Here is a 23,879-nt window from a genome sequence, read left to right on the forward strand (position 1 = left end):
AATAGAATCCCACCTGCCAACTTTTGTTTCCTATACTTTTTCCATCCTACCTGGAAAATCATTGCCTGTACTATATCTTGAAGTGTTTCCCTCTAGTAGTTTCAGGTCTTACATTAAAATCTTTATCCTTTTCTGAGTTGATTTTTATACAGGGTGAGAGAATAGGCATCAAGCTTCAGTCTTCTGCATGTAGACATCCTGCTTCCAGCACTGTTTGTTACAGAGCCTGTCCTTTCTTTAGCGTATGTTCTGGCACTTTTCTCAAGTTGGCTGTGGAAGTGTGGATTTACTTCTAGTTCTTTATTCTGTTCCACTGGTGTATGTGTGTTTTTATGACAATAGCATACTGTTCCTATTACTATGGCTCTATAGTATGTCTTAAATCAGGTATTTTGATGCCTCCAGCTTTGCACCACCCTCCAAAATTGCTTCGACTATTTGATGTTAATTTATGCTTCTAAGTGAAGTTTTGGATTCCTTTTTCTAATTCACAGAAGAGTGTCATTGGTATTTTGAGAAAAATTGCATTGAATCTGTAGGTCATTTTGTGTAGTGTGAACATATTAACAATATTGATTCTTCCAATCTGTGAACATGGGAGGCTTTTCCACCTTTTAGTGTCATCTCTAGTTTATTTCCTTAGTTAAGTGTATTCCAAGGTAGTTTTGTAACTACTTTCAATGAGATTTGTTTCATAATTTCTTGGCAAATTGATTATTGATGTATTGAAAGGCCCCTGATTTTCAATGTTAATTTTGTATACTGGTACTTTATTGAATTATTTTGACAGTTCTTGAAGTCCTTTGAGGACATGTTTAGGTATAGAGTCATTATAGAATCATGTATATCTATGTAATCTATGTATAGTATCATGTATAGAATCATTATCTGAAAACAGGAATAATTGACTTCCTCCTAGGGCACTGAAATCCCCATCTATTATTGTATTGGAGCCTATACCTCTTTTTAGGTTTATTAGGGCTTATTTTAAAAAATTATATGTTCTGTTTTTAGGTGCATATAGATTTATACTCATTATATCTTCTTGATGAATTGATCCCTTGATCATTATATAATGACCTTACTGTTTTTTCTTAAATTTAGATCTATTTTTGTCAGACATAAGCGTAGCTACTCCTGCTTGTTTAAAATTCCATTTGCTTATGATACCATTTTCAATCCTTTTACTTTCTCCGTGTTTGTGTGTGTGTGTGTCTGTGTCTGTGTCTATGTCTGTCTGTGTCTGTCTGTCTTTGCTAGTGAGGTCAGTTTCTTGTAGGTAACATTAACTTGGGCATTGGTTTTTAATTATTCAGCCAGTCTAAATCTTTTAACTGGAGAGTTAAGGCCATTTATAATGAGAGTTTAAAGTTAATGAAAGGTGTGAGTTTGTGTTTGTTTTGATTGTTTTGATTTGTTTTGATTTTTTTATGTTATGAATATTTTTTGTTCAAACCTTATTTACCACTGTGGTTTGGTGGTTTACTATATTGATAGTGTTTGATTTTTTTTCTATTTCCCATTTGTATATCTGTCCTACAGTGGGATTTATACTTTCACATTTATTATGAGTTATCTACCACTTTTGGGTATAGGACTCCCTTAGACATTTTTTTTGTAAGGCAGGTTGAGTGGTCATGAATTTCCTTAGTTTTTGCTAATATTTTGCTATTTCTCATTTTGATTATGAAAGATGTCCTTCTGGGTATAGTAATATTGGTTGGAAGTTATTTTCCTGCAGGTTTTGAAATACAGCATTCCATGCTCTCCTGACTGTTAGGGTTTTTGCAAAGCTATCTGCTGTTAGTCTAATGGGGTTTCCCTTAAATGTGACTTGCTGATTTTCTCTTACAGATTTTAAAATTCTTTCTTTGACTTTTGATAACTTGACTATGTGTGTCAGAGTGATGATCTACTAGTTATATCTATTTTTGTTTCTGTAGCCCTCCTATATTTGAATGTGCATGTCTTTCCCAAAATTTGGGAAGTTTTCTGCTATTTTTCATTGAATAGGTTTCTTTGCCCTTAACCTTTTATTTCTTCCCCTTTAGCTATGCCAATGATGTAGATATTTGATCTTCTTCATTCTTTCTCCTTTATGTCTGTCTGAATGTAATATGTTAAAAGACTTTTCTCCAAGTTCCTATATTCTTTTTTTCCACTTGTGTTGGTCTTTGGTTGAGGCTTTTGACTGCATTTTTATCTTATAGAGCTCTCTTCATTTTTAAGATTTCTGATTGGTTCTCTTTCAAAATCTGTCTCTCTGCTGAATTTCTCATATGCTACATTGTCTTAATTTCATTTGACTATCTGTATTTTCTTAGATTTCATTGAATTTAAAAAAAATCATTCTTTTGCATTATTTATTGGGCACCTCATCCTCTCTGATTATCTTTAGAATATGTTGCTACAGAGTAATGAACTTTAGGATGTGTCATATCACCTTGTTTTTTTCATATTTCTTATATTCATACACTGAGATTTGTACATCTGGTGAATGGATATCTGTCATTTTTGTGGGCTGGCTTTCTCAGAAAGTGGCTTTCTCCTGATGATATGTCTTGGGAAATCAGTTTGTTATGCAATGCTGAGTTTATTTACAGCTGGGTATCTCCCTGTTGCTTTTTTGGTTGTGTTTAGTGAGTTTGGGCACAATGCCTGTAGTATTGGAATCAGTGAGATGTTCTGTAGGATCCTGTAAGAGTAATGATGTTCTAGCAGCTCAAGGAGGTGTGGTAGATGTGTGTGTGTGTGTGTGTGTGTGGTTCCTACCATGGGAGTGGTTGTCCCTATAGGATGATGGGAGTCTCCTTGGGCACTGTCGATACTGGCTTTGTTACTTGTATAGGCCTCTGGTCTTGGCTATTCCAGTAGTGGTCAGGGGCCTCCCACACTTAGGATAGGCAGGGGCAGGAATTACAGCACTCCTCTGGGACACTTAGTGCATGATCAGACAAGATGTGCAGATGACAATATAGGGCACCCACATAGGAGCTGAGTTATTATTCTTCACTATTACTGTATGAATGTCCTTCTTGGATCATGACCTCAGAACCGCCCCCCCCCATGCCAGCTATGCATCTCTCCACTTTTTTCATGTGAAGTGCCCTCCAGGGATGGAATGGGAGTGGGTCATAGCTGGATCCAGACAAAATTCCTCTCAGCTGTGGAGCTACAGGAGAGAGACAGAGCAGAATGCAGCTGGTGTCAGGCAATTTTGCTCTAGACTCTCTAGGTTGCATAGCCCAAGGGCAGGACGAGACTGGTGCTTTTCTCCCCATGTTTCTATTTGTGGTGCTCACCAGAGGTCAAGCTGTGGTGAATCCAGGTCATACTTGCTCAGCTAAGGTGCTCACAGGAGTGGGGGAGAGCAGGATATGGCCATCATTGGTCAAAGTTTCTCTCTGGTTCTCCTTAGGCTCCATACCTCAGGGAGGGCAGCACTGCTGGAAACTGCCCCATCATGCCTCTGTGGGAACTCATAGTTCTTTCTCTGCCTGGTTAATGAGTGGTGCCTCTGTGTGGTACTGGAAGAGGGGTGGCAGGGACCATGCAGGCTACAGATCCCCACCCAAAGCTGCATGTGACTGGCCCTCGCCCTGGACTCAGGGCAGGCTCCCCATCCCCTTGTTCTTGCAGATGGCTTCCTCATGTCACAGCACCTGTTCCTCACTAACTAGAACTCTCAGGGATCTGTTAGAGTCATTCCATTCTCTCTGTCACATCTGGTATGAGAGGCAGACAGCAGCTTAGTTGGTGCAATGAAACATCTGTGGGGTCCCAGAAAGGGTAGTATGCAGGGGCTCCTAATCCCTAAAACTGCCTACTCAGGCAATAGATTCTCTCACAAGATGGCCCCTGGCTACAGCTTCCAGGGCTTTTGCCAGGAGATTAAGTGCATTCCTTTCCCAATGCCAGATGGCTCTGCAGATTTCAGGCCTCTTCTGTATTTAGACTGTATGCCTGCATGAGCTGCACACCTTTCCAGTAGCTAGGATGGTCAGTATCTGAACCCCTGGAGTTTCCTGGGACTCTCATCTTTACTCTTGTGGAGGGGAGACTCCTTGGGTGGCAGGTGATGGGATAATTTTTTTTCTCTTGCTGGGCATGTCCCGGATCTCTGAATTTTTACCAGGTTTCTGTTTCTCTGCTGTTGAATCCCAATGTTTTCCTGCACTCCCTCACTCACTATCCAGTTATATACCTGTTGATTGGCTGCTTTTGTGGAGATCAGGTGAGTGCTGGGTACTTCTATCTTAAACTTCTTAATAATGTAACATCTTTATTTTGCATGAGACTTGCGAGTTTTACAGTTGCCTTCTATGAATTGGTCTTCTGTGTTCTGCAGAGCTTGAGAGATCTGAAAAGTACTATCTTTGTTTTTTCTTTCTAGAAAATTGATATTTGAGGGATGCTTGTTGAGGGAATGAATATTTGGACTGTCAGATTTACAGCCTTGTCCATGATGCTTGATGCAAGCATCACAAAATGAAAATAAAAGATTTCTAAATTTAAACGCAACATTAAAATCACAAAGCAAAAACTGGTAGGTAGCTCAAAAAAGGTGAAAAATTATCTTCAGAGCAAAGTAAAGATGCTTAATAAAGATCAAAGTAAATTTAAGTCTACAGCATGTATTCATGATCTTATAAGCCTTTTCTCCTGTTACTGAAGCAGATAGAAGTTGCAGTTTGATTGCTTCTTCAGTGCTTATCTGAAACAAGATAATATGTATCTAAACAATGAGGTTCCAGTCACTAACACTAATTCTCATAAGGGGATCTTGGAAAGTTGCAGTTCCATGTTTGGAGTTGAAAAGAGTCAAGATGGACTTGGGGTATACTGTAACCTTTTTACTTACAAAATTCAATAATATATTTTTGGTTTGGGATGCTTAGCAAAGGAGTAGAAACCATGAGGTCCAAGGTAGATTTATTTGCTAAAGACAAATAATTTTGACTATATTAGTCTTATAGTTGAAAATGATCTTGACTTTTAGCAAGTTATTTGAAAAAATATGATATTTTTATGAATAGACAAACATAGAGTGGATTTGGGGATAACTAAAGTTTACTAAACAATAGACTAATTGATAAATGGGCAGTAGGAATCCAATGTCATTTAGAAAGGCCTAATCCTTGACTTTTGACTTTTTAGTTCAACATTCTATCAACAACTGGAATGATAATATGCTTATAAAATTTAGAGATGATGCAAAATTACAAGAGCCAACTTGCCCTATAAGACTATTCTAAAAAATATCTTCAAGTTGGAACAATGAATGAACATAAATCACTTGAAATTTAATAAGAACAAACAGATAACATACTCAGATTTTTCAAATTACACAGTCCATAATGAGAAATGCTTAAGTTTTAAAAGTCTGAATGAGGAAAATCTAGAGTTGTTCAATGAAAACTTAAAATGAGTTGAGATAATGCCATTAACTGCTTGGGATAGCAGGGAAAGAAATATCATTTTCAAATGGAATCCATAAAACAGATACAAACAGATTTCCAGGAGATTAAAAACTCCATTGAAAGTCTATGCAGCAGAATGAACCAATGTGAGGACAGAATTTCAGATGTAGAAGATAAGATTGCAATTAGTGACTGGGAAAAAAAATTTCTTTAAAACTGTAAGGAACCACGAGAAATCAATCCAGCAGCTGCTACATGATGCAAAGAAGAATAGCATAAGACTGATTAGAGTCAATGAAGAAACAGAAGAGAATGCAGATGACATAAAAAAACACAGAAGTGATGGCAGAAAACTTCCCAAGTAGGGAAAAAGAACTTGACATACAGATAAGTGAGGCATATAGGACTCCAAATAGCCTTGATCAAAAAAAAAAAAAATCCACACATAGGCATATAATAGTTAGGATTCCAGAAACCCAACAGAAGAATAAAATTCTACAAGCAGTTAAACAAATTACATACAAAGGAAAGCCCATCAGAATCACAGCAGACTTCTCAGTGTAAACACTCAAGGCAAGAAGAGTGTGGAGCTACATATAGCTAAAGGAAAATAGCCTCCAACCCAGATTGATGTTCCCTGCAAAACTATCTTTCAAAATTGATGGAGAAATAAGATACTTTCATGACAAAGAGCACCTTAGGAACTTTGTGAATACCAAACCAGCACTCCAAAAAATTTTGGACAATATCCTAGGAAAAGACAACAAGGACCACAACCCCAGGAGAATCCATTGGGCATGACAAGAAATTAAATGCAAAGCGGGAGAATCCAACAAAAAGAAAAAGTCATGACAATGATAAGTCAATACATATCAGTTATAACCATCAATGTTAATGGTCTCAATTCACCATTCAAAAGAAATAGACTGGCAGAATGGGTCAAGAAGCAAGATCCAACAATATGCTGCATACAAGAAACACAATTCAAAAAGAAACTCACAGACTGAAAGTTGAAGGGTGGAAAACAATACTCCATGTGACAGTCCAAAAAAAAAGCAGGAGTAGCTATCCTCTTTGCAGATCAAATGGATTTCAAACCAAAATCTGAAACACTTCTGGTCCCAAGAATTTCAGATAAGGGATAGTCTACTTGTATGTACAAATCTATTGTGAACATGTGTTTTCATTCCTCTTAAGTAAAAACCTAACAGAACTGTTGGTTCTTAACAGTAGTACAAGAAATTTCTATATTGTTTTCCAAAATGGTTTTATCATTTTACATTCACATTAGCAGTATTCAAAAGTTTTAGCTGGTTCACACCTAAGCTGACATCTGTTCTTTTAAAACTTTTAACTTCATCTCCCTAATGAGTGATATGATCTTTTTATTGTACTGATTAGTATTTTTCTGATTCTAGTGTTGCACACCTTTCCTTGTGTGGTAATGGCTATTATCTTCTTGTGTCTACTTTTTAATTGAGTTATCTGTTAATGAGCTGTAACAGTTCTTTATATATTCTGGCCATAGGTTATATGTATTATAAATATGGTCTGTTTAAGGACTACTTTTCATTTTCTTAACGATGTCATTTAAAGTTCTAAATTTTGATGGAATCTCATTTATCAATTTTTTCTTTTATACATCATGTTTTTGTATCCTAGGAAATTCTTGCCTACCCTAAATTCATAAACATTTTCCCTTATAATTTCTTCTTAAAGTTTTATAGTTTTAGTCTTTCATATTTAGGTTCATAGATCCTTTCAAGTTATCTTTATGTATGGAAATAAAGGGTTGAGGTTAATTTTTTACATACAAATAACAAGTGTTCTAGTACCATTTACTGAAAACACTATTTTTTCCTCTGCTCATGAGTTGAGTTTATAGTCTATAAAATGTTAATGTTAAATAATCTTTCAAAACTCAGTGGATCATATATGTGTGGTTCTCTTTCCAGATTTTCTGTTTTATTCCAGTGATCTATATGTCTTTTCTTACACCAACACTGCCTTGATTACTGTACCTTTAGAGGAAGTCTTAAAATTAGGTACTAAATGTCTTCCAACACTGTTTTTCTTTTCTTTTTCCTTTTCTATGTCCTTTGTACTCCTACATAACTTTTAAATTGCAATATCCAATTCTTCATTTATAGCAAGTATACATAGACCTGAATTTTTATATATACCTTGTGTTTTCTAATCCTGCTAAATTCAAATACAAGTTCTAGGGGCTCCTGGAGATTTCTTAGTATTTTCTCTGTAGATGATCATTTCATCTACATATAAAAATTTTACTTCTACCTTGTCAATCCTATCCTAATTGTGTCTTTTTATTGCCAGACTATTTTGGTTTGGGCCTATGTTTCAAAGTTTAATGGACAGATGAAGAGTAGGCATATCTGCCCTTGTTCCCCACCTTAGGGAGAAAGCATTGTATCTTCTCCATTCATAGAAGGCATTTTTGCTGGAAGTATGGAGTATGTGTCTTTAATCTGTTGAGAAGGTTCTGTTCTACTTCTAGTCTCCTGATAGCTTTTAGCATGAACAGCTGTAGAATTTAGTCCAATACTTTTTCTGCAACCACTGATAGGATCATATGACTTTTTCCTTTCCTTTGTTAAAATGATGACTTTTGGGGGTGGATCTTCCAATGCTGAACCAACACTGCCATCCCTATAATAAATCCACTTACTATATACTGCTAGATCTGACTTCTAATAGTTTGTTTTGTTAAACAAATTTTTATCTATGTTCATACTTTTTTCTGCTATTATCTTTATCCAGTTTTAGTACTAGCACAATGTTGATCTCCTAAAATGAGGGGAGAAGTGTTCCTTCTTTTTCTGGTTTAAATATTTGACATAATTCTTCAGTTAACATGTATATGAGCCTGCTGTTGTCATATAGGTAGGTTTTCAAGCTAGAAATATACTTTCTTTAATAGGTGCTATTCAAATTTTATATTTCCTCCAGAGTTAGTTTCATTAATTTGTCTTTCAAGGTACTTTTTAGAAGTTGTCAAATTTATTTCAAAAAGAATTTTTGTAATATGCCTTCTATATCCTTTTAAATTCTGTAAAATCTGTGGTAATGTCCTCTAAATTTTGATATTGTAATTTAAAAATGTATAATTGATATTGTGTAATAGGAAGAAAAGGTCTAAAGGAGAAGGGGAAGTGGGAGTGGTTGGGGAAAGGAAAGAAGGGAAAAGAAAAAATTTGAGAAAAGAAAAAAAAATGGAAACAAAGTCTTTGCAAGTAGAGAAGGGTGGAGGGGATGAAGGAAGGGCAGGGGACAGGGAAAAAATAAGAACCAAGATACATCATGTAAAGGTACAAGATTACAGTGATGAATATAACTATTTTATATCTAAAATGTCAATAAATTTATTGGAAAAAAAGAAATACCATCTTCAGCTGAATTACTGAAGTTTATAAAGTAGTAATCAGAAAATTCTCCTCAATGGGCCAGATAACATATATTCTTTGCTGGCTATGCAATCTCTGGCACAATGTCTTGATTCTGCCACTGTAGTGTAAAAGCAGCTGGAGAAAACATGGAAATGAAAATGATCTTTCTTTACACAGACAAATTTGAATTTTTAGGTCATTTTCACATGCCATGAGATATTCTTTTGATTTTAAAAACCATTTGAAATTATGAAAAAATGTATAAACATGTAAAGATCATAATTGAGAACCATATAAAAATACATGGCAAGTGGGTTTGGCTGGTAGACCAGTTGGCTGACCCTGGTTAAGTTAAAAGGACACTGTAATCTACCTTGTTCACAATACTCATGGGTGAATGAGGACTACTTATAAAGTAAGCATTTCCCAAAGAGCAGCTGGGGGGAAGAGCTAGACCAGTCATGGAAGTAGACCAGTTGTGGAGCTAGACCTATGGCATGCATGTTATTTTTCTGTTAAGACACAAGATGTTAACGCATGAATAGTTTTTTTCTAAACTAAAACCTCACTATTCAGGTTTAATTGCAGTGTTGACATTTTATGCTGACATAAGTAGGTTTTGGGTTGCAGTTTGGGCACTTGTCTCTAAAAGGTTCACCATCACCAAACTAGAGCCTCTTACTCCAAAGAACAGAAACATAAGGAAGAGTATGATACATACTGAAAAATGGTGGAATGATGGTCAAATAAATAGAAGATACTTTCCCCTCTGCTGTTTTACAAACCTGGGTCGATGAGAGGAAGTTTCAGGGAGGCAAATTATAACTTAATGGAAGGAATAATTTCTGTCAAACAGCTGCCCCATCATAAAACACGTTGCTCCTCAGGGATCTTTCAAGAAAGTTGCTGAGGGGATCCCACAGTGGGTGAGAGACTGGGATCAGAAAAAAATTTAAAACATAATAAAACAAACCTAACCTTCAAAAATCCTTAGGACCTCTTGATTAATATACTTCTTTATTTCTTCAAATGAAACTGCATCAGCCTAAAGGAGGAAAAAGAACAGTCTGTTGTAAAAGAGCATATATCACATGAATAGAGAATGGACATAGTGGGCTGCTGTGCATACTTGGAACTTCTGTAGTGATGCATTTTCAAACAAAATGCTTTTGGAAATTGACTACTGGGTAATATCTTTTGATCAAATAACGAGAATAAGTTGAAATGCATAATTGCTTTAAAAGCTGAGAGATGGAATTCTAATCTGATGTTAACATATTTCCTATTAATAGAGAGACATGGCTTCATACAGTTTAAAAAAAACAGTTCATAGGGCTGGGGATTTAGCTCAGTGGTTTCGCTGCCTGCTGTGCAAGCGCAAGGACCCGAGTTCCATCCCCGGTACCAAAAACAAAAAAACCAAAAAAACCCCAGTTTATGTTGCTTCATTTTATAACATTAAAGAACTCAAACAGTACTATCATGATGTTAGTATCCCAATCACAAGCTTAACTTCCAACTAAGCCAGTGACACTGGGAAAGTCCCTGATATTTATCGTCAAAGGAATGAAACCTCTGAGGTACCTGAGTATGTTGTATTATCCCTTAAGATGTTTTTTTCTTGGACTAAAACTCACAAATTTTGCCCATTTCAAAATTTATTGTATAATTTACATATTGCAATCATAAATGTATTAAGCGATTTTCTTTGTAGAAAATGCCTGTGATATCCAATAAAAGGAAGTACATGAATGATATCAGTGTCACTATTAACTCCTTAACACTTTCATCTGTATACATTTGCAAAAATCTAACATTTATAATAATGTTTTACTATAGTACCTTGCTATTTTCAAAAGGTTAGGATTTTAAAGTTATTCTATTTAGTTCCTTTTAGTTATTATCTAGGTATATATGTGGCAATAAATATGCCATATAGAATGTAATTAGTAGTCGTGGCAGGGCTTCACGTCCATCGCCAGGCCCCTACTTTGAGATGTGTACATAAACAAAGACTATAATTGCATATGTTAGATGAGACTTCAAAGCTGTTATGATCTAAACAGTCCCTCCAAACTCTCACGTACTGAAGAGGCAGGGCTTTTGGAAGGTGATTGGATCATGGAAACACTATACTCATCAGTGGACTGACTCATTGAGTTCATAGCTGAATGTGCTGTTAGCAGGTGGGGACTGGTTAGAAGATGGGGTTCACTGGCAGCATGACCTGGAAGAGTGTAGCCTTGTCCCTGGCTCCTCCTTTCTTTCTCTGCTTCCTGCATGCCCTTTTTCCATGCCATTTCTGCCTGGAGCCAGACACTGTGGACCAAACCCTCTGAAACCATGAGCCAGGTTGCAATATTTTATCTTGGCAATGGAAAAGTGGCTAACACAGAAGCTCTGTGGAAATCACCATTCAGTATGATTTTCAGTCTAGATCATGCCTCAACTCTTCTCTACAATTAGATAGCCTTAATTTATAGAAGTCCTTGTCTTGGTAGGTCCTCCATCATTCTTCACTACAAATTCCTCCAACCTGTTTCCATTCTGTGGCTGGGCATGTGATTATAATATTGCTGTGGGTTTTCCTAATATTATGGTACTTACTGGTTCATTTATACCAGTAACTCATTTAGAATAAAAGACAATGTGATAGGCTGATAAAGTGATTTCAGTTGGACAGAATACTTCCAACACGCCTGACTGGCTTTCCACCCCCTCAAAAATATCAGTGTCCCCAGTTCTGAACTGCAATGTATCTCGTTTCTCTGAATGCCTTCCCTCTACTCTTAAGTGCGTCCTAAATCTCTAATAAGCCCTTCTCATGCCTCTGAACAAGAAAGAAAAAAAGGAATGATTGATTTCATTATTTTCACCGTGTGTGACAAATGAACTTGAATTAAAGTATTTAATACTAATTACTGACACAAAACCAAGAGTTTGTATTACATAGGCCTTATTACATAGAGTTTAGGGAGATTGGGTACAAAGAAAGAAGTACTGTATGAAGACTGTATGAATGCCCTATTGTTTTTCACTGTACCTGGTATAAATACAGGCTTTATTAAAGTAGAGTTTAGGGAGATTGGGTAAAAATAAAGTATGTAGATTGTAGGAATGCCCTGTATTCCTACCCTGCACAATTTGCACTGTATCCGGCCTCAGGCTGAGGAAAGTATGTCTTTAAATCTCCTAATCACTCCAGGATCCTCCTTCCCTCCTGTCATGGACATTTTCAGATTCAACTCCACTGTGGAATGGCTACCCGCTACTCCTCCCGAGGCTGTTAACAGATCTGGGTTTCTTTAAACACACTTTCTTGGCCTATGCCATCTGTACTTCGAAGCCCTACTCAGGCAGACTTCTTGTCCTGACAGGCAACAAACTAGAGTTCGGTGTGAAAGAGACTTAAGTGGTTTCTGTGTAGTGTAACATTACAGACAGTATTTTAATGACCCACCTAGTGATTCTCTGATCTTGGGCAAGTGACCTCTCGGGTTGTGCATTTATAAAAGTGGGATTGAAAGGACACCTATCCTCCTAGACTGGTGGTGAAGCTCAAATGAGATCATGTATGGTTAAGTGTTTAGAGAGGATCTGGCATACACTTTTAAATAATATCAGAGACCAGTGTAGGTATATGTATTTATGCATTTAAAAAGCATTATCGTTCCTTTCATCATAAAAGGAGTACATGAGCAGTACAAGCCAGGAGCCCCTAAAGGTCTCAGTACCACTTACCGGAGTGCCAGGGAGGCCTGGGGATCCTGGGGGGCCTTGGTGGCCAGGGGATCCAATAGAGCCCTTGCTTCCTGGTGGCCCCATGGGACCTATGGTCCCCTTCGTGCCCATAAGGCCTGGCTTTCCTCTTTCACCTTGTGGGCCTCTGTCTCCTGGGATTCCCTGATCACCCTATTATGGAGGGAAAAGATAAGGAATGATCTTTTCTAGAAAAATCAGCTATGGTTAAGAGCAAAGGTTCTGGATTCATGCTGGCATTTATTTGCTGTGGGACATTGGATAAGTAAATTAAACTCTGCTCCAGCTTCCTCTTTTATAAAGTGGGGATATAAATACAGTAGTATCCAAGTGCTGAGGACAATGTCTGGCACCTTGGAAGCCCTCTACCAGTGGTTGTGAACTCATGGCACACATGCTGCAGCAGGCACGCAGAGCCCTCCCTGTCTTGGCACACAAACCAAGTCACCCCAGCAGCTGGGCATCAGATAACAGTTGTTTTTTCCTCAGTATTCGGGTTCAATTGCAGTGTTGGCACTTTGTGATAAGTAAGTGGATTTTGGGCTGCAGTTTAGGCACTCATCTCTAAAATGTTCGCCATCAGTGCTCTAGATCAATGGTATAGAGGCTGAGTCATGCTTTGTTGCCAGTTTGAATGATGATGCTTTTGAAAATCTACACAGCTGTCACTTCAGGTCTGGCTCTTGTTTGCAATAATCAAGGAAAATTGCCAAAATGATCTCACCACTCAGATTTCTCTTGTAGAAAAACATCAGGACACTCAGCCTTTGCTAAGTCACGTACCGTTTTTCCTCCTTCCTGAATTGCCCTGGTTTGTCTGGTCTTTATTGGCTGGTTGGTTTGGGTTTGTTTTTTGTACCTGAGTTTTGCATGTGTGTGTGTGTGTGTGTGTGCACGCGCATGTATTCAGTTTCATAAATATATACAACTCGGGGAGGGGAGTTCAGAGCTGAAGAGGAAGGATGCCCCTCAGATAACTTAATGTCATAAATGAACTATAACACATTGTTGAGTAAAATATCAGAATTAGGAATAAAGTTATATTAGATGTGCCTGAATCTGATAATGAAGTTTCTTTAATGCCGTCTTCATTGTGCAATGTGTCTACTACTGATTGTTTGGCCAAGAGTGGAAGAGAAAGAGATTACGGCAGGTGTCTCAGTTACACTGTTTCAAACATTCAGTCTCATAGCGCCCAGAAGTGATGTTCACACCAAATGTGCTGGCAGAGTTCTTGAGGGTGCCCTGATTTTGTGGCATTACTTTATTTGTAATTACTCTGTCACTGGACAAACTGTATTTGTCTTGATTTTTAAAAAATATTAAAAATATATTTGCATATAGGTAAATCAAGCCAGGTCACATTGGAAGAAATTTCTGAGATAACCAGAAATCTAGCACACTTGATCAATACAAAATAAACATGCAAAATAAACATAATTCCTAATGTTTTGGTTAGGTACAAAGATGTTCAGTACAGTGATATTTATTATGAAAACTGGGAAGACACTAGGTTATTAAAAAAAAAAAGCATAACCAAGAAGTGGAATAAGATATAGCCATTCAAAGGTAGATGTAGACGTGTATCTACTGACAGATAAAGATAGTTATTATATGTTGGTAGATGAAGTTACTTACAAAATAGCATGGGCCTATTTTTAGAAAACATGTATTTCTTTGCAGTGATATCTTTGTGTGTGTGTGTGTGTGTGTGTGTGTGTGTGTGTGTATGTATAAGAATGAGAGAGGGAAATAGGTCCAAAATATCAAAAGTGTTTATTTCTGTGTGGGGAGACAAGGAAGATATTTTTCTTTTAAAATTTATATATAATTTTAATATTTTCTTCAGTTATCATGGATTACTTGTATAATAATAAGCCAGTAAACCAGACACTAGTGTACAAACACACACGTGCCTGCACTTTCACACAATAGCAGCCCTAAAAAGAATTACATGGAGTAATGATGTGTGGCTAACTGGTGTGATACCAGTACTGTTGGAAAGTATTGGGGTTCATTAAAGGAAAAAATAGGAAGTTTCCAATATAATATCAGCAACCCAATCAGCTGGTATTATTGACTTCATGACGTGCGTAGCTCTGCTATTTTTCCACATCCTCACACCACCGTCCACCTTCCTTACTCGGCATTCCTCTAGGTCACTGGTTCCAACCAGGGCAAATCTGCTCCCCAGGTGGCACTGGGTGGTGTCTGAGGATGCTTTTGGAAGGATGGTGGTATTATGGCATCTGGCGGTCACAGGGATGCTGCTAAGCATTCTGTAATACTCAGCATGACCATCCACACAAAAAATTATCTGCCCCCAAATATTCACAGCACTGAGCAGGCAAAACACCTCCCTAGGTAAAAAGAACTTGGGTGATGGTTATTGTAAGCACATGTGTTGGAGACAGGATGGTGAAAACCTTCCAAACTAGAATAGCAAAGGCCAACCAGCAGGTGTAATTGCTGTATGGCCTGCTTCCAGGTCTTCCAATGCTCATATTTTACTACTTTATAGTAGTTAATCTCATGGAGATTTGTGGGTGTCTACATAAGTCGGGTGACCCAAATGGTGGAGCACTTGTAACAGACAGACTGGAAGAGCAATGACAAGAGTCATATACATACACGTTCTCCTTTGGGTCCTCTATCTCCAGGCTTACCCACGAGGCCCTGAAAAACAGATGGAGACACCAAAATTACTGCTTACTGAGATCTTTCATTAATCTGACCAATCTAAATGTTAGGTATCTGGATGCAGTTATGCCTTAGAATTTTTGTTTTAAATGACATTTGCCATACCTGAGGACCTGGTAAGCCATCTTTTCCATTTATTCCCTATAAAGACAAAAACGACATTTCTAATTCTTCATCAACAGATAGTTAGCAAGACAAAAGGGTAATGTTTGCAAGGACAAAGCCTTAGTAATATGTCTTCTGAGATCTTGGTGAGTCAATGTGATAAAGTAGAAAACAAAATCATTACAAGCAGAAAGGCCTGAGTGCAAATTCTGGCTCTTGCTACTAGTTCCATTGACCATGTTTGGAAACCCAGTATCTGTTTCTTCTAAAGTAAGGAATCTAGTAATGGAATCTAATAATCTAGTACAACCAAGGATTAAGTAAGAGAACATGGAAAACAGCCCACTTCAGTGTCACAAAGGGCTATTTCCTTTACCTCATCTCTGACTAGAAACACTTCCAGAGAAGGGAACTCAAAGAAGTAGCTGTCTGGGGCCTCACATTTTTATTACCTTTGAACAAATTTTCCAGCATAGTCATTCTTAGTAAATGGTCTCAGTTGCTGCTGGGAGAATTTCATAACATGGCCAGAGCCTGATGCTACTATGAAATCATCAGCCAGAGAACAATTGCTATTTTTCAGTTAGAAAATATGAAGGGAAAGCTTGACATCTGTAATTGTAGTGTCTTTTTATAAGAAAATGGAAAGCTTCCTGAACTTTAAAAGGCAGTTCTGGAAGTGGTAATAAAGCCTGGCCCTGCCTGTTTGGAGATTTATAAGAGGATCTGGGAGAACTACTGGCTGGGAGATACAAGAAGGAGTAGTACTGGGGTCAAGTACCCAGGGCCTGACAACAGGTGTACTTCTGAGATTTGATTTGAGGAGATGGAGGTGAGGAATGTGATTTCTTAGCTGGCAGGGAAGCACATGGACACACTCTCTGAAAAGCCTGAGAGACTTTTATGGTGCTGGAATGGATTCGTGAGGCTGGAACTGCAGACAACTGCATGTTTTCATTGCTGTAAATTACCCCGAAATCTGTCACAGTTGATGAGCCAACCATAGTCTCGCAAGCCCTCTGAAATATCCTGGGAGTTATCTAGAGTACTTTAACTAAGAACATATTCCCTGAAGTGTATGGTTCAAAGAATTTATTATACCCAGGAATACAAGCAACAAAGATAAAGATTAAGGACAGGTTGCGAAAGAAACACTTGTCACGTGAATAAAGAAGATAAGTATAAAAATGGAATTCATGTTTTTGGTAACAATATAAGAAACTCTATAACTGTTTTGTTTCTAGTAATTTACCAAAGACTCAGGAACATCCTTTTCTGTATATAAACTTATTACTTTCTACCCATAGGGAATCCTGCTTTCAGAGATTTTTTATAGATCATGTATTTGTCTCTCTTTCCCCACATTTTATTTATCTGGCTGACCCCATACCTGGGTATAACTAGCTTTCCTCCTACCCCACACCTGCATCTGAGCAGCTGACTGGTGTCTTGTTTTAACCTAAATATGTGATGGTAGATTGCAAGTAGCCCCTCAGTTTTATGAGGTCATCCTTCTATATTTTCCAGTCGCATTCTCTTTCCTTGTCTCTGAAAGTACCGCTATTTTCCCCTTCAAACTTCAATATCACCTCCTGACTCCTCACCCTTAGCTGACAACTTCAGTTCTTCACTTGCTGAGAAAATAGAGAAGTTTCCCCTTCCCTTCACCAGTTCTATCAACCATTTGTACCCCATGTTCTCCAGCTGAGAAGGATGAACTGAGGTTCTTCCTAATTTCTACTCTTGAGTAGGGTATCAGTGCTCTGTCCCTACTTAGCATCAGAATTTCCCTTCATTAAGAGAATGGATCACTCCTATCAAATACTAACATACTGTAATCTCTCCCACCAATGATCTTCCTATTTTTAAGTCCAATGGAGAATTCTCAGTCTTCATATTGCTTATCTGTATGTTTATCACTCTTCTCTTTCTCTCAAAACACTTAGTTCACTTGACACCCAGGAAGCGTCATTTGCCTGGTTCTCTTCATATCTCACCATTAGCACCTTCATAGTCTTCTTTGTTGGATCCTCTTCCTAATGGCTGAAGTGCTTGCTGTTTATCCACAGTCACTCCATGTCACTCAGGCCCAAGTTTAATACCCACATTGCTCTCTCTGTAATGTTCAGATGCATATGTCCACTGCATACTAGACATTTCCACTTGGGTATCTACTACAGCTTCAATGTGAACGTGTCCCAGATGGAGAACTCTTAGTGTTTCTGCCCAAGCCCAACTATCCCCAGGCTTCCTCATTTGCCCAATGGCGCCACTCTCAGATCTCAGACCTGAACTTCAGCTCGTCTCTCCTTCACACTTCACTTCCAGTTCATCTAGCAAGGCTCGCCAGCTTTCCACCTGATGTGCACTCTAACTAGCCCTGCTCATGACCTCTCAGCTCCACTGTCACTTCTCAGGGAGACTTTGCCAAGGTCTCCCCACTGTCTATGTGCTTCTGTCTACTTCTGTGGTCTTCTCTCCACGCTATACTCTGAGCCTTACAATGTGGCCTCATCATTTTCATTCCTGCCACAAAAACTGCAGTGGATTTCCATCATGCTTCAGGTAAAAGCCCAACTCCATTTCATGATCACCTCTCCCTCAGTGTCTCCTCGCTTAGTTCATCCTTGATGTCATTCCTTTGGTGCCCCTTGATCTCACTAGGCTCGCTTCTGTATGGGCCATTTCTTTTGCCTAAGAAAAGGTTCTCTCCAATTTGGTCATGGCTTGATCTCTCAGTGCATGCAAGTTATGTTCAAATTGCACACCTTCTCTCACCCCCTTATTTAAATTATACTATAGTGCTCCACTCTACCTAAACATCCTCCTGGGTGAAATTGTGTGTGTGTGTGTGTGTATTTGTGTTCCCACAGAGCACAAACCCAGTGAGCTGTCAGTATGCAGAACAGTGAGCCGAGCATGTATCATGTGCTCAAGAAATATTAGTTGCATGAAATAAAAGCCTTTTTGTATAATATCCTGGGGGCCCAATGGCAAGGTTTCACTGAATGGCTAGTAGGAATGTGGGATGGGGACTTGGTAAGGGAAGGTGAGGGAGAGGCAGGGAATAAAGTGAGTATTTACAGGCACTCCTTGTGGGTAGGCACTGGGAATCCTTCCATATATGAGGGCACTGACTAATGAATTCATGAAACCCTCAGGGTCCTAATCCAGACCCAGACCTTTTGACTTTCAATTGCATAAGATTTCCATTCTCCATGTTGCTGGTAGTGCCTAGAGAAACACTAACCCCGAGGCTCCTCAGAGGAGCTGAGCCGGGCTCTGGCTGCTTATTTTCTTTCTGCCTTCCTCCCATATACACTGCAGCAAATAAACCAGAAAGGGAGCAACATTGGGTGGGGTGTGTCAGATTCATCTTTATACTCCCTCCTTCAGGGCCCTACACAGCTTTGGCAAACAGTGTGACTAGATGAAAACATGCTGAACTGAATATGAATGGTTGTTACAACAGCACGCCAATAATATATATCAGTAGCCAAGGGCTCATTTAGGACACAGGGAGATGATATATTTGGTGCCAGTGATTTACAAAAGTGTAAGAATGGGACCAAGGAGGGAATTTGAGAATATAGCTTCTGCTTTGGCTTGATATACAGCTATTACATCTGTGAATCTGGTTTCTTTATTGTTCTGATTTTGATCTGGAATGTATCCTCAAAGCCCCATGTGTTCAGAGGTGGGGCTTTTGGAAGGTGATTAATCATGGGGGTGTTGTGCTCATCAGAGGATCCATCTTCTGGTGAGTTCAGTGGCTGAGTGTGCTGTTGGGAGGGACCTGGTTAGAGGCTGGTCACTAGCGGTATGACCAGGAATGTGTCCCTCCCTCCCCAGCTCCTCCCTTCTCTCTCTGCTTCCTGCCTGCCTCTGCTACACCCCTCTGCCATGCTCTGTCTGCCCCGGAGCCAGTAGACCATGGATTGTAGCCTCTTAAGTGGTGGGCATCAGGCATTGTGTCTCAGCAAAGAGAAAGTGACTACAACATTTATATTTTAGGATGTGAAGGGCGTTTTACAATTCTAAGAATATTAGACTCATTGAAAGATAATGTGTCTATTTTCTCAGCACTTAAAAAAACTTACCCTTTTTACCATTGTTTAAGACATCAATATAGCATATAGAGTTCTAAGAAACTCAATGAGAATCCCTGCGCATGCCCCTCTAAATCTATTTCTAGAACCTGCTCTTTTTCCAAAACTTCTTATTCAAATGTCACAGTTTCTGATGAGACAGGTGAAGAGGTAATACTTTAAACACTTCTCACAGCAGCAAAATTTAAATAGTAAAAAGTACTTACTGGTTTTCCTGGGTGTCCTTCTGGTCCAGGGAAACCAATATCCCCAACAGGTCCTCTTTCACCCTATAAACATGTCCGCAGGTAAGTTTGATGGCCAGAGAATGCGTTAAGACTGCATCCAAGTGCAGCACAGTACAAAGGTAATGACAGTGACAGTGACTGGTGACTCACCGGTTCCCCTGGGACTCCCGGAGGCCCTGGGGCACCAGGTTTTCCCTGGGAAAGCAAATCAAAGAGAAAGGTTAGAGGCTAAATTACTGATGCCATGTGCTGCTCCTCCCCTCCCATGAGTTTAAAGTGCTACCAGGGCAGTGGCTGTCTGGAGTGAAATCCCTACTGGGCTAGAGTCTGGGGTAATTACTTAACTCCACAGCTACAAGGCCTAGCCAGAGTGCAGTGCAGTGCTCAGAATGCACATTTGCATGGATGGTGGAGGGGCGGGGACAGCAGATACTTTTGGAAATGTTGAACAAATGTATCCACATTGCTGGAAATCCCTCTCATGCCTTTTTTTCCTGGTAGCTCTTCTTTAAGGTCTGGGGAGGAATGACACAGAGAGTCAAAGAGATCGTCCCAGGTTCTGAGTCTTACAAGAGGGATTTTATGTTCTTGGTAGGATGGCTTGAAAAACATGTTTGACTGGAAGAGCCTATTGTGCTGAAAGGGAGAGGAAAAGATTGGTTCGTTTCAGTACACCCTGGTGTGAAGGACAGTAAACAGGGAAGACCCTGGAGCAGAGACCACATGGAGGGACAAGGGATGAGGATCCAGCAGACTGAAGGGCGGAGAGCTGCTTAAGTGTCCAGACCAGGCTTCTGGAAGAAAACTTCTCCCACCTCTGGACCTAACATGGTGGGTAAAACAGACAAGAAGGGGATGTGGTATGGGGCTGAGAGCTTAGAAATACTGGTCAGTTCTGGGGACATGAAAAGAGAGACTTTCCACTGGTGGTACAGAAGTCTGGAGGAGACCTCCTGCCAGTACAGAGATGGCTGAGGTGTGTGAGGGAGCACCCAGCACCCCTAGGAGCTTCCTGAAGCTTCCGTTGGCCCAAGCTGGGGAAGATGGTAGAGCCGAGAAGGCCAGGATCCAAAGGGGCCCGCAGGGGACATGGGGCAGACAGAGTGTGGATGCCTTGAGATGTCGAGCACAGGAATTGGGGGTGTTGATGGAAGGCAGTGAGTCGCAGCAGTGGGGGGCTCCAGCAGAGAGCTATAGGAGAACTTGCAGACAGGAGCCCTGCTGCCACTAAGGCCACTTCCTCTGGTCACCCACTCGCCACTGTGGGAGAAGGGGAGCCCCTGGGTCGTCCTGAACATACTGGAAAGTGGGTCTGTTCTAGGAAGAGCTGAACTGGGTCCTCTTGGACCTCAGCTGAGTGAACATGTGTCCAAGCGTGGGCAGGCGCCACCCTTGCTTCAATGACAACAATCTTCTCAATTTTTTAATAGTAATGAAATGTCTATAACACAAAGCTTACCATTTAAATTAAGTGTAGCGATCAACGGCTGAATACATTCTTTGTCATGTAACCATTACAACTATCTATTTCTAGAACCATTTAACTGTTTTACTTTCTGAGCCACTATAAAGTATGTACAGTTATAAAAATAAGGTACATTTTAATTATGTTACATAATTGTAGTGCATAAAAATTTTAGCTCTTCCTATTTGTGTCAGTGATCTAATTATAAAATATGATAACTGCTTTTTAAGTAAATGTATCAGATGTTAGGTATTCAAACAGATGACAGGCTAGCCCATATTTCAATCATGCTACATCCTCCCAAAGTATTTTTGGAGCTGGGCATGGTGGCACATGTCTGTAATCTCAGCACCCTTGGAGGCTGAGGCAGGAGGAACTCAAGGTTGAGCCCAGCCTGGGCAATCTAGTGACTTAATGAGACCCTATATCAAAATTTAAAAAGTGAAAAATGGCTGGGGACGCAGCTCAGTGCAAAGGCTCTGGGTTCAATCCCGTGTGTGTGTGTATGTGTGTGTGTGTGTGTGTGTGTGTTGAAATACCTCTTTTGGATTGTCTTTGGAGACTGTCCCACATATTTGCAATACTTTCACTGGTATGCAGTAGTTTTTATTTGAAGATAGACTTAATTTAGGGTAACAGCAAAAAGTAACTTACAGCCATACCCTGGTGAATACAGTAGGAAATTAAGCTTCATTATATCACAGGGAAGAAAAACAGGATGTGAATTCGGGAGGAAAAAGTTGTAAGGTGCTGTGAAAGCAATTCCAGAAACAGAGTCCCAAACATGTTGCTAGGTATGGCAGTGAGGGGCGGGGGGAATGGGATCAAATGTACAGCTGGCTTTCAAGGAGAATCTTTTCAGTAAAAAAAAAAAAAAAAAAAAAAATTGACGTTCTTGCTAAAGATAACATTTTCATGTTACTTTTATAGTTATAGAAATATTTATCTTGATCTAGACAGGTTAAATAAGGTAATGTCTTTTTTTTTTTTTTTTTTTTTTTTGGTTCTGCGGATTGAACTTAGGACCTTGTGCTTTCGAGGCAGGCGGCAGAACCACTGAGCTAAATCCCTGGCCCAGGGGATATCGTTTTTCATGAATGACACAGATCATGGATGGAATTTTACCTTTTGTGATTTGACTTGGCAGCTAAATGGAATGAAGCAGGGGTGAGGAGACAGCAAGGGTCTGGGTGGCACTGGGCACTTTCTCATCGCTCTCGTGTTCCTGTGACTCGGGAACTGATTTCCACTGTCTTTCCTATTCTGTCACCCTGGACCTGCCCTCCAAGGCCCTGGCAAGAGGATAAATGGCCTGTTCTTCATAGAGCAGGACCACAAAACTTTAATTAGAGTATCAGGGATAAAGATCAGAATGATCCCTAGGGCTTGGAAAATGATTTCAACCTTTCCTGAAGCCCTTCCTACTCATTTGAAAAGACCTTGATGGGATTAAAACATTTGACACCAGAGAGCAACAAAAATGATTGAGACCATGAGGGCAGTTTACGAGGTGACACCAGCGGCAGTAAAGCTCCGTTAATGACACTGGGCTAGGGGCAGCTCCGGCAGACTGCAGTGTAGAGGCAGCCGGAAGTAGGTGCTGGGATGAGGGCTCTGCCTTCTGAACACTGAGAAACCCTGAGATATGGCAAGGATAGGGGAAGAACCCAAGGGTCGAAGCTGCGCTGCCTATTAATATACAGCCACGGGTATGGGTCCCTCCCCAGGGGAAAGTGACTTGGGAAGAAAAAAAGACAAAAATAAGAAAAAGGTGAAAAGAACAGCATATTCTTGAATTAGGAGGGGAACAGTGGTTTTGTCTTTGAACTGTAGGCTCTGAGAACCTAATGTCACATGAGTTACAATGTGGTCCCCAGTCCTCCTTGGCCCTGGGAGAGGCTTATCACAGAGAAGAAAATATTCACCTGCAAAAAGAACGTAAAATCATCTGAACTCACCCCTATCCCGGCTATTCCTGGAGAACCTGCTGGGCCTCGATCTCCCTGTTGAGATTAAAATAAAAATGGCTACTTAGAATATCTGTAAAGCCTTATAAAGCCGATGCTCAAATAGTTACTTGAATTTAGTAAAGCTTTTCTTTGGATCTGAAAAAGCCATCAATCTCAGCTGCACGGAAAAATAACTGCATCCAACTGAATTCAATACAACCTTTTCCCCTAAGAAAAAGAGCGTTCATGTCATCTGTGACTTACTGTTCACAGGACTCCATACATACAGGTAAAATTAATCATACTGGAGTGTCTTCTATAAAGCTTTTCTATATTTGCCTCATTGGGTATAAAGTTAGGATGCAAAGATCTAGAACTAAAGGTTGATTAATCAGAATATTCCATTAATTGTTCCGAAAAAACAATGACAGCTCCTTTTCAACAGGAAGTGTGGTATTTTAGACAAAGCTGACAACGCTAAAAATACTGATGATTATATATGAGATAATAAAATGGCAATTTTGTTGGGCACGACTTACATTAAAAGCTTCATAACTTACATAAAAGAGGACTTGATTAAATGAAGAAATATACTATGTTCTTAAAGGATGACAATGCTATAAAGGTGTTACTACACAAACTAATTTATAAACTTGATGCAATTCTTAAATTTCAGTTTGATCAAAAGATATTAAAGTTCAGTTGAGATAATGAGAGGATAAAAGAAAATAAAGAATA

General features: G+C 39.4%; 1 protein-coding gene across 4 annotated transcripts in view; it reads right to left on the bottom strand.

The window, feature by feature from the left end:
• The window catches only part of Col19a1 (collagen type XIX alpha 1 chain), a 349,367-nt gene that overhangs the window by 15,054 nt on the left and 310,434 nt on the right, over window positions 1-23,879 (bottom strand). For all 4 annotated transcript variants that reach the window (XM_087205147.1, XM_087205146.1, XM_087205145.1 and 1 more), the window contains 7 exons: window positions 23,151-23,195; window positions 19,878-19,922; window positions 19,707-19,769; window positions 15,392-15,427; window positions 15,218-15,262; window positions 12,569-12,739; window positions 9,806-9,872 (listed from right to left, as the gene is read on the bottom strand). In XM_087205147.1, the coding sequence (XP_087061273.1) occupies window positions 9,806-9,872; window positions 12,569-12,739; window positions 15,218-15,262; window positions 15,392-15,427; window positions 19,707-19,769; window positions 19,878-19,922; window positions 23,151-23,195 (472 nt within the window). The remainder of the gene's footprint in view (window positions 1-9,805; window positions 9,873-12,568; window positions 12,740-15,217; window positions 15,263-15,391; window positions 15,428-19,706; window positions 19,770-19,877; window positions 19,923-23,150; window positions 23,196-23,879) is intronic.

The sequence above is a fragment of the Heterocephalus glaber genome, unplaced genomic scaffold (assembly GCF_053883595.1).
Source record: "Heterocephalus glaber isolate CG9 unplaced genomic scaffold, H.glaber_assembly_v1.0 deba00000594, whole genome shotgun sequence".
NCBI lineage: Eukaryota > Metazoa > Chordata > Mammalia > Rodentia > Bathyergidae > Heterocephalus > Heterocephalus glaber.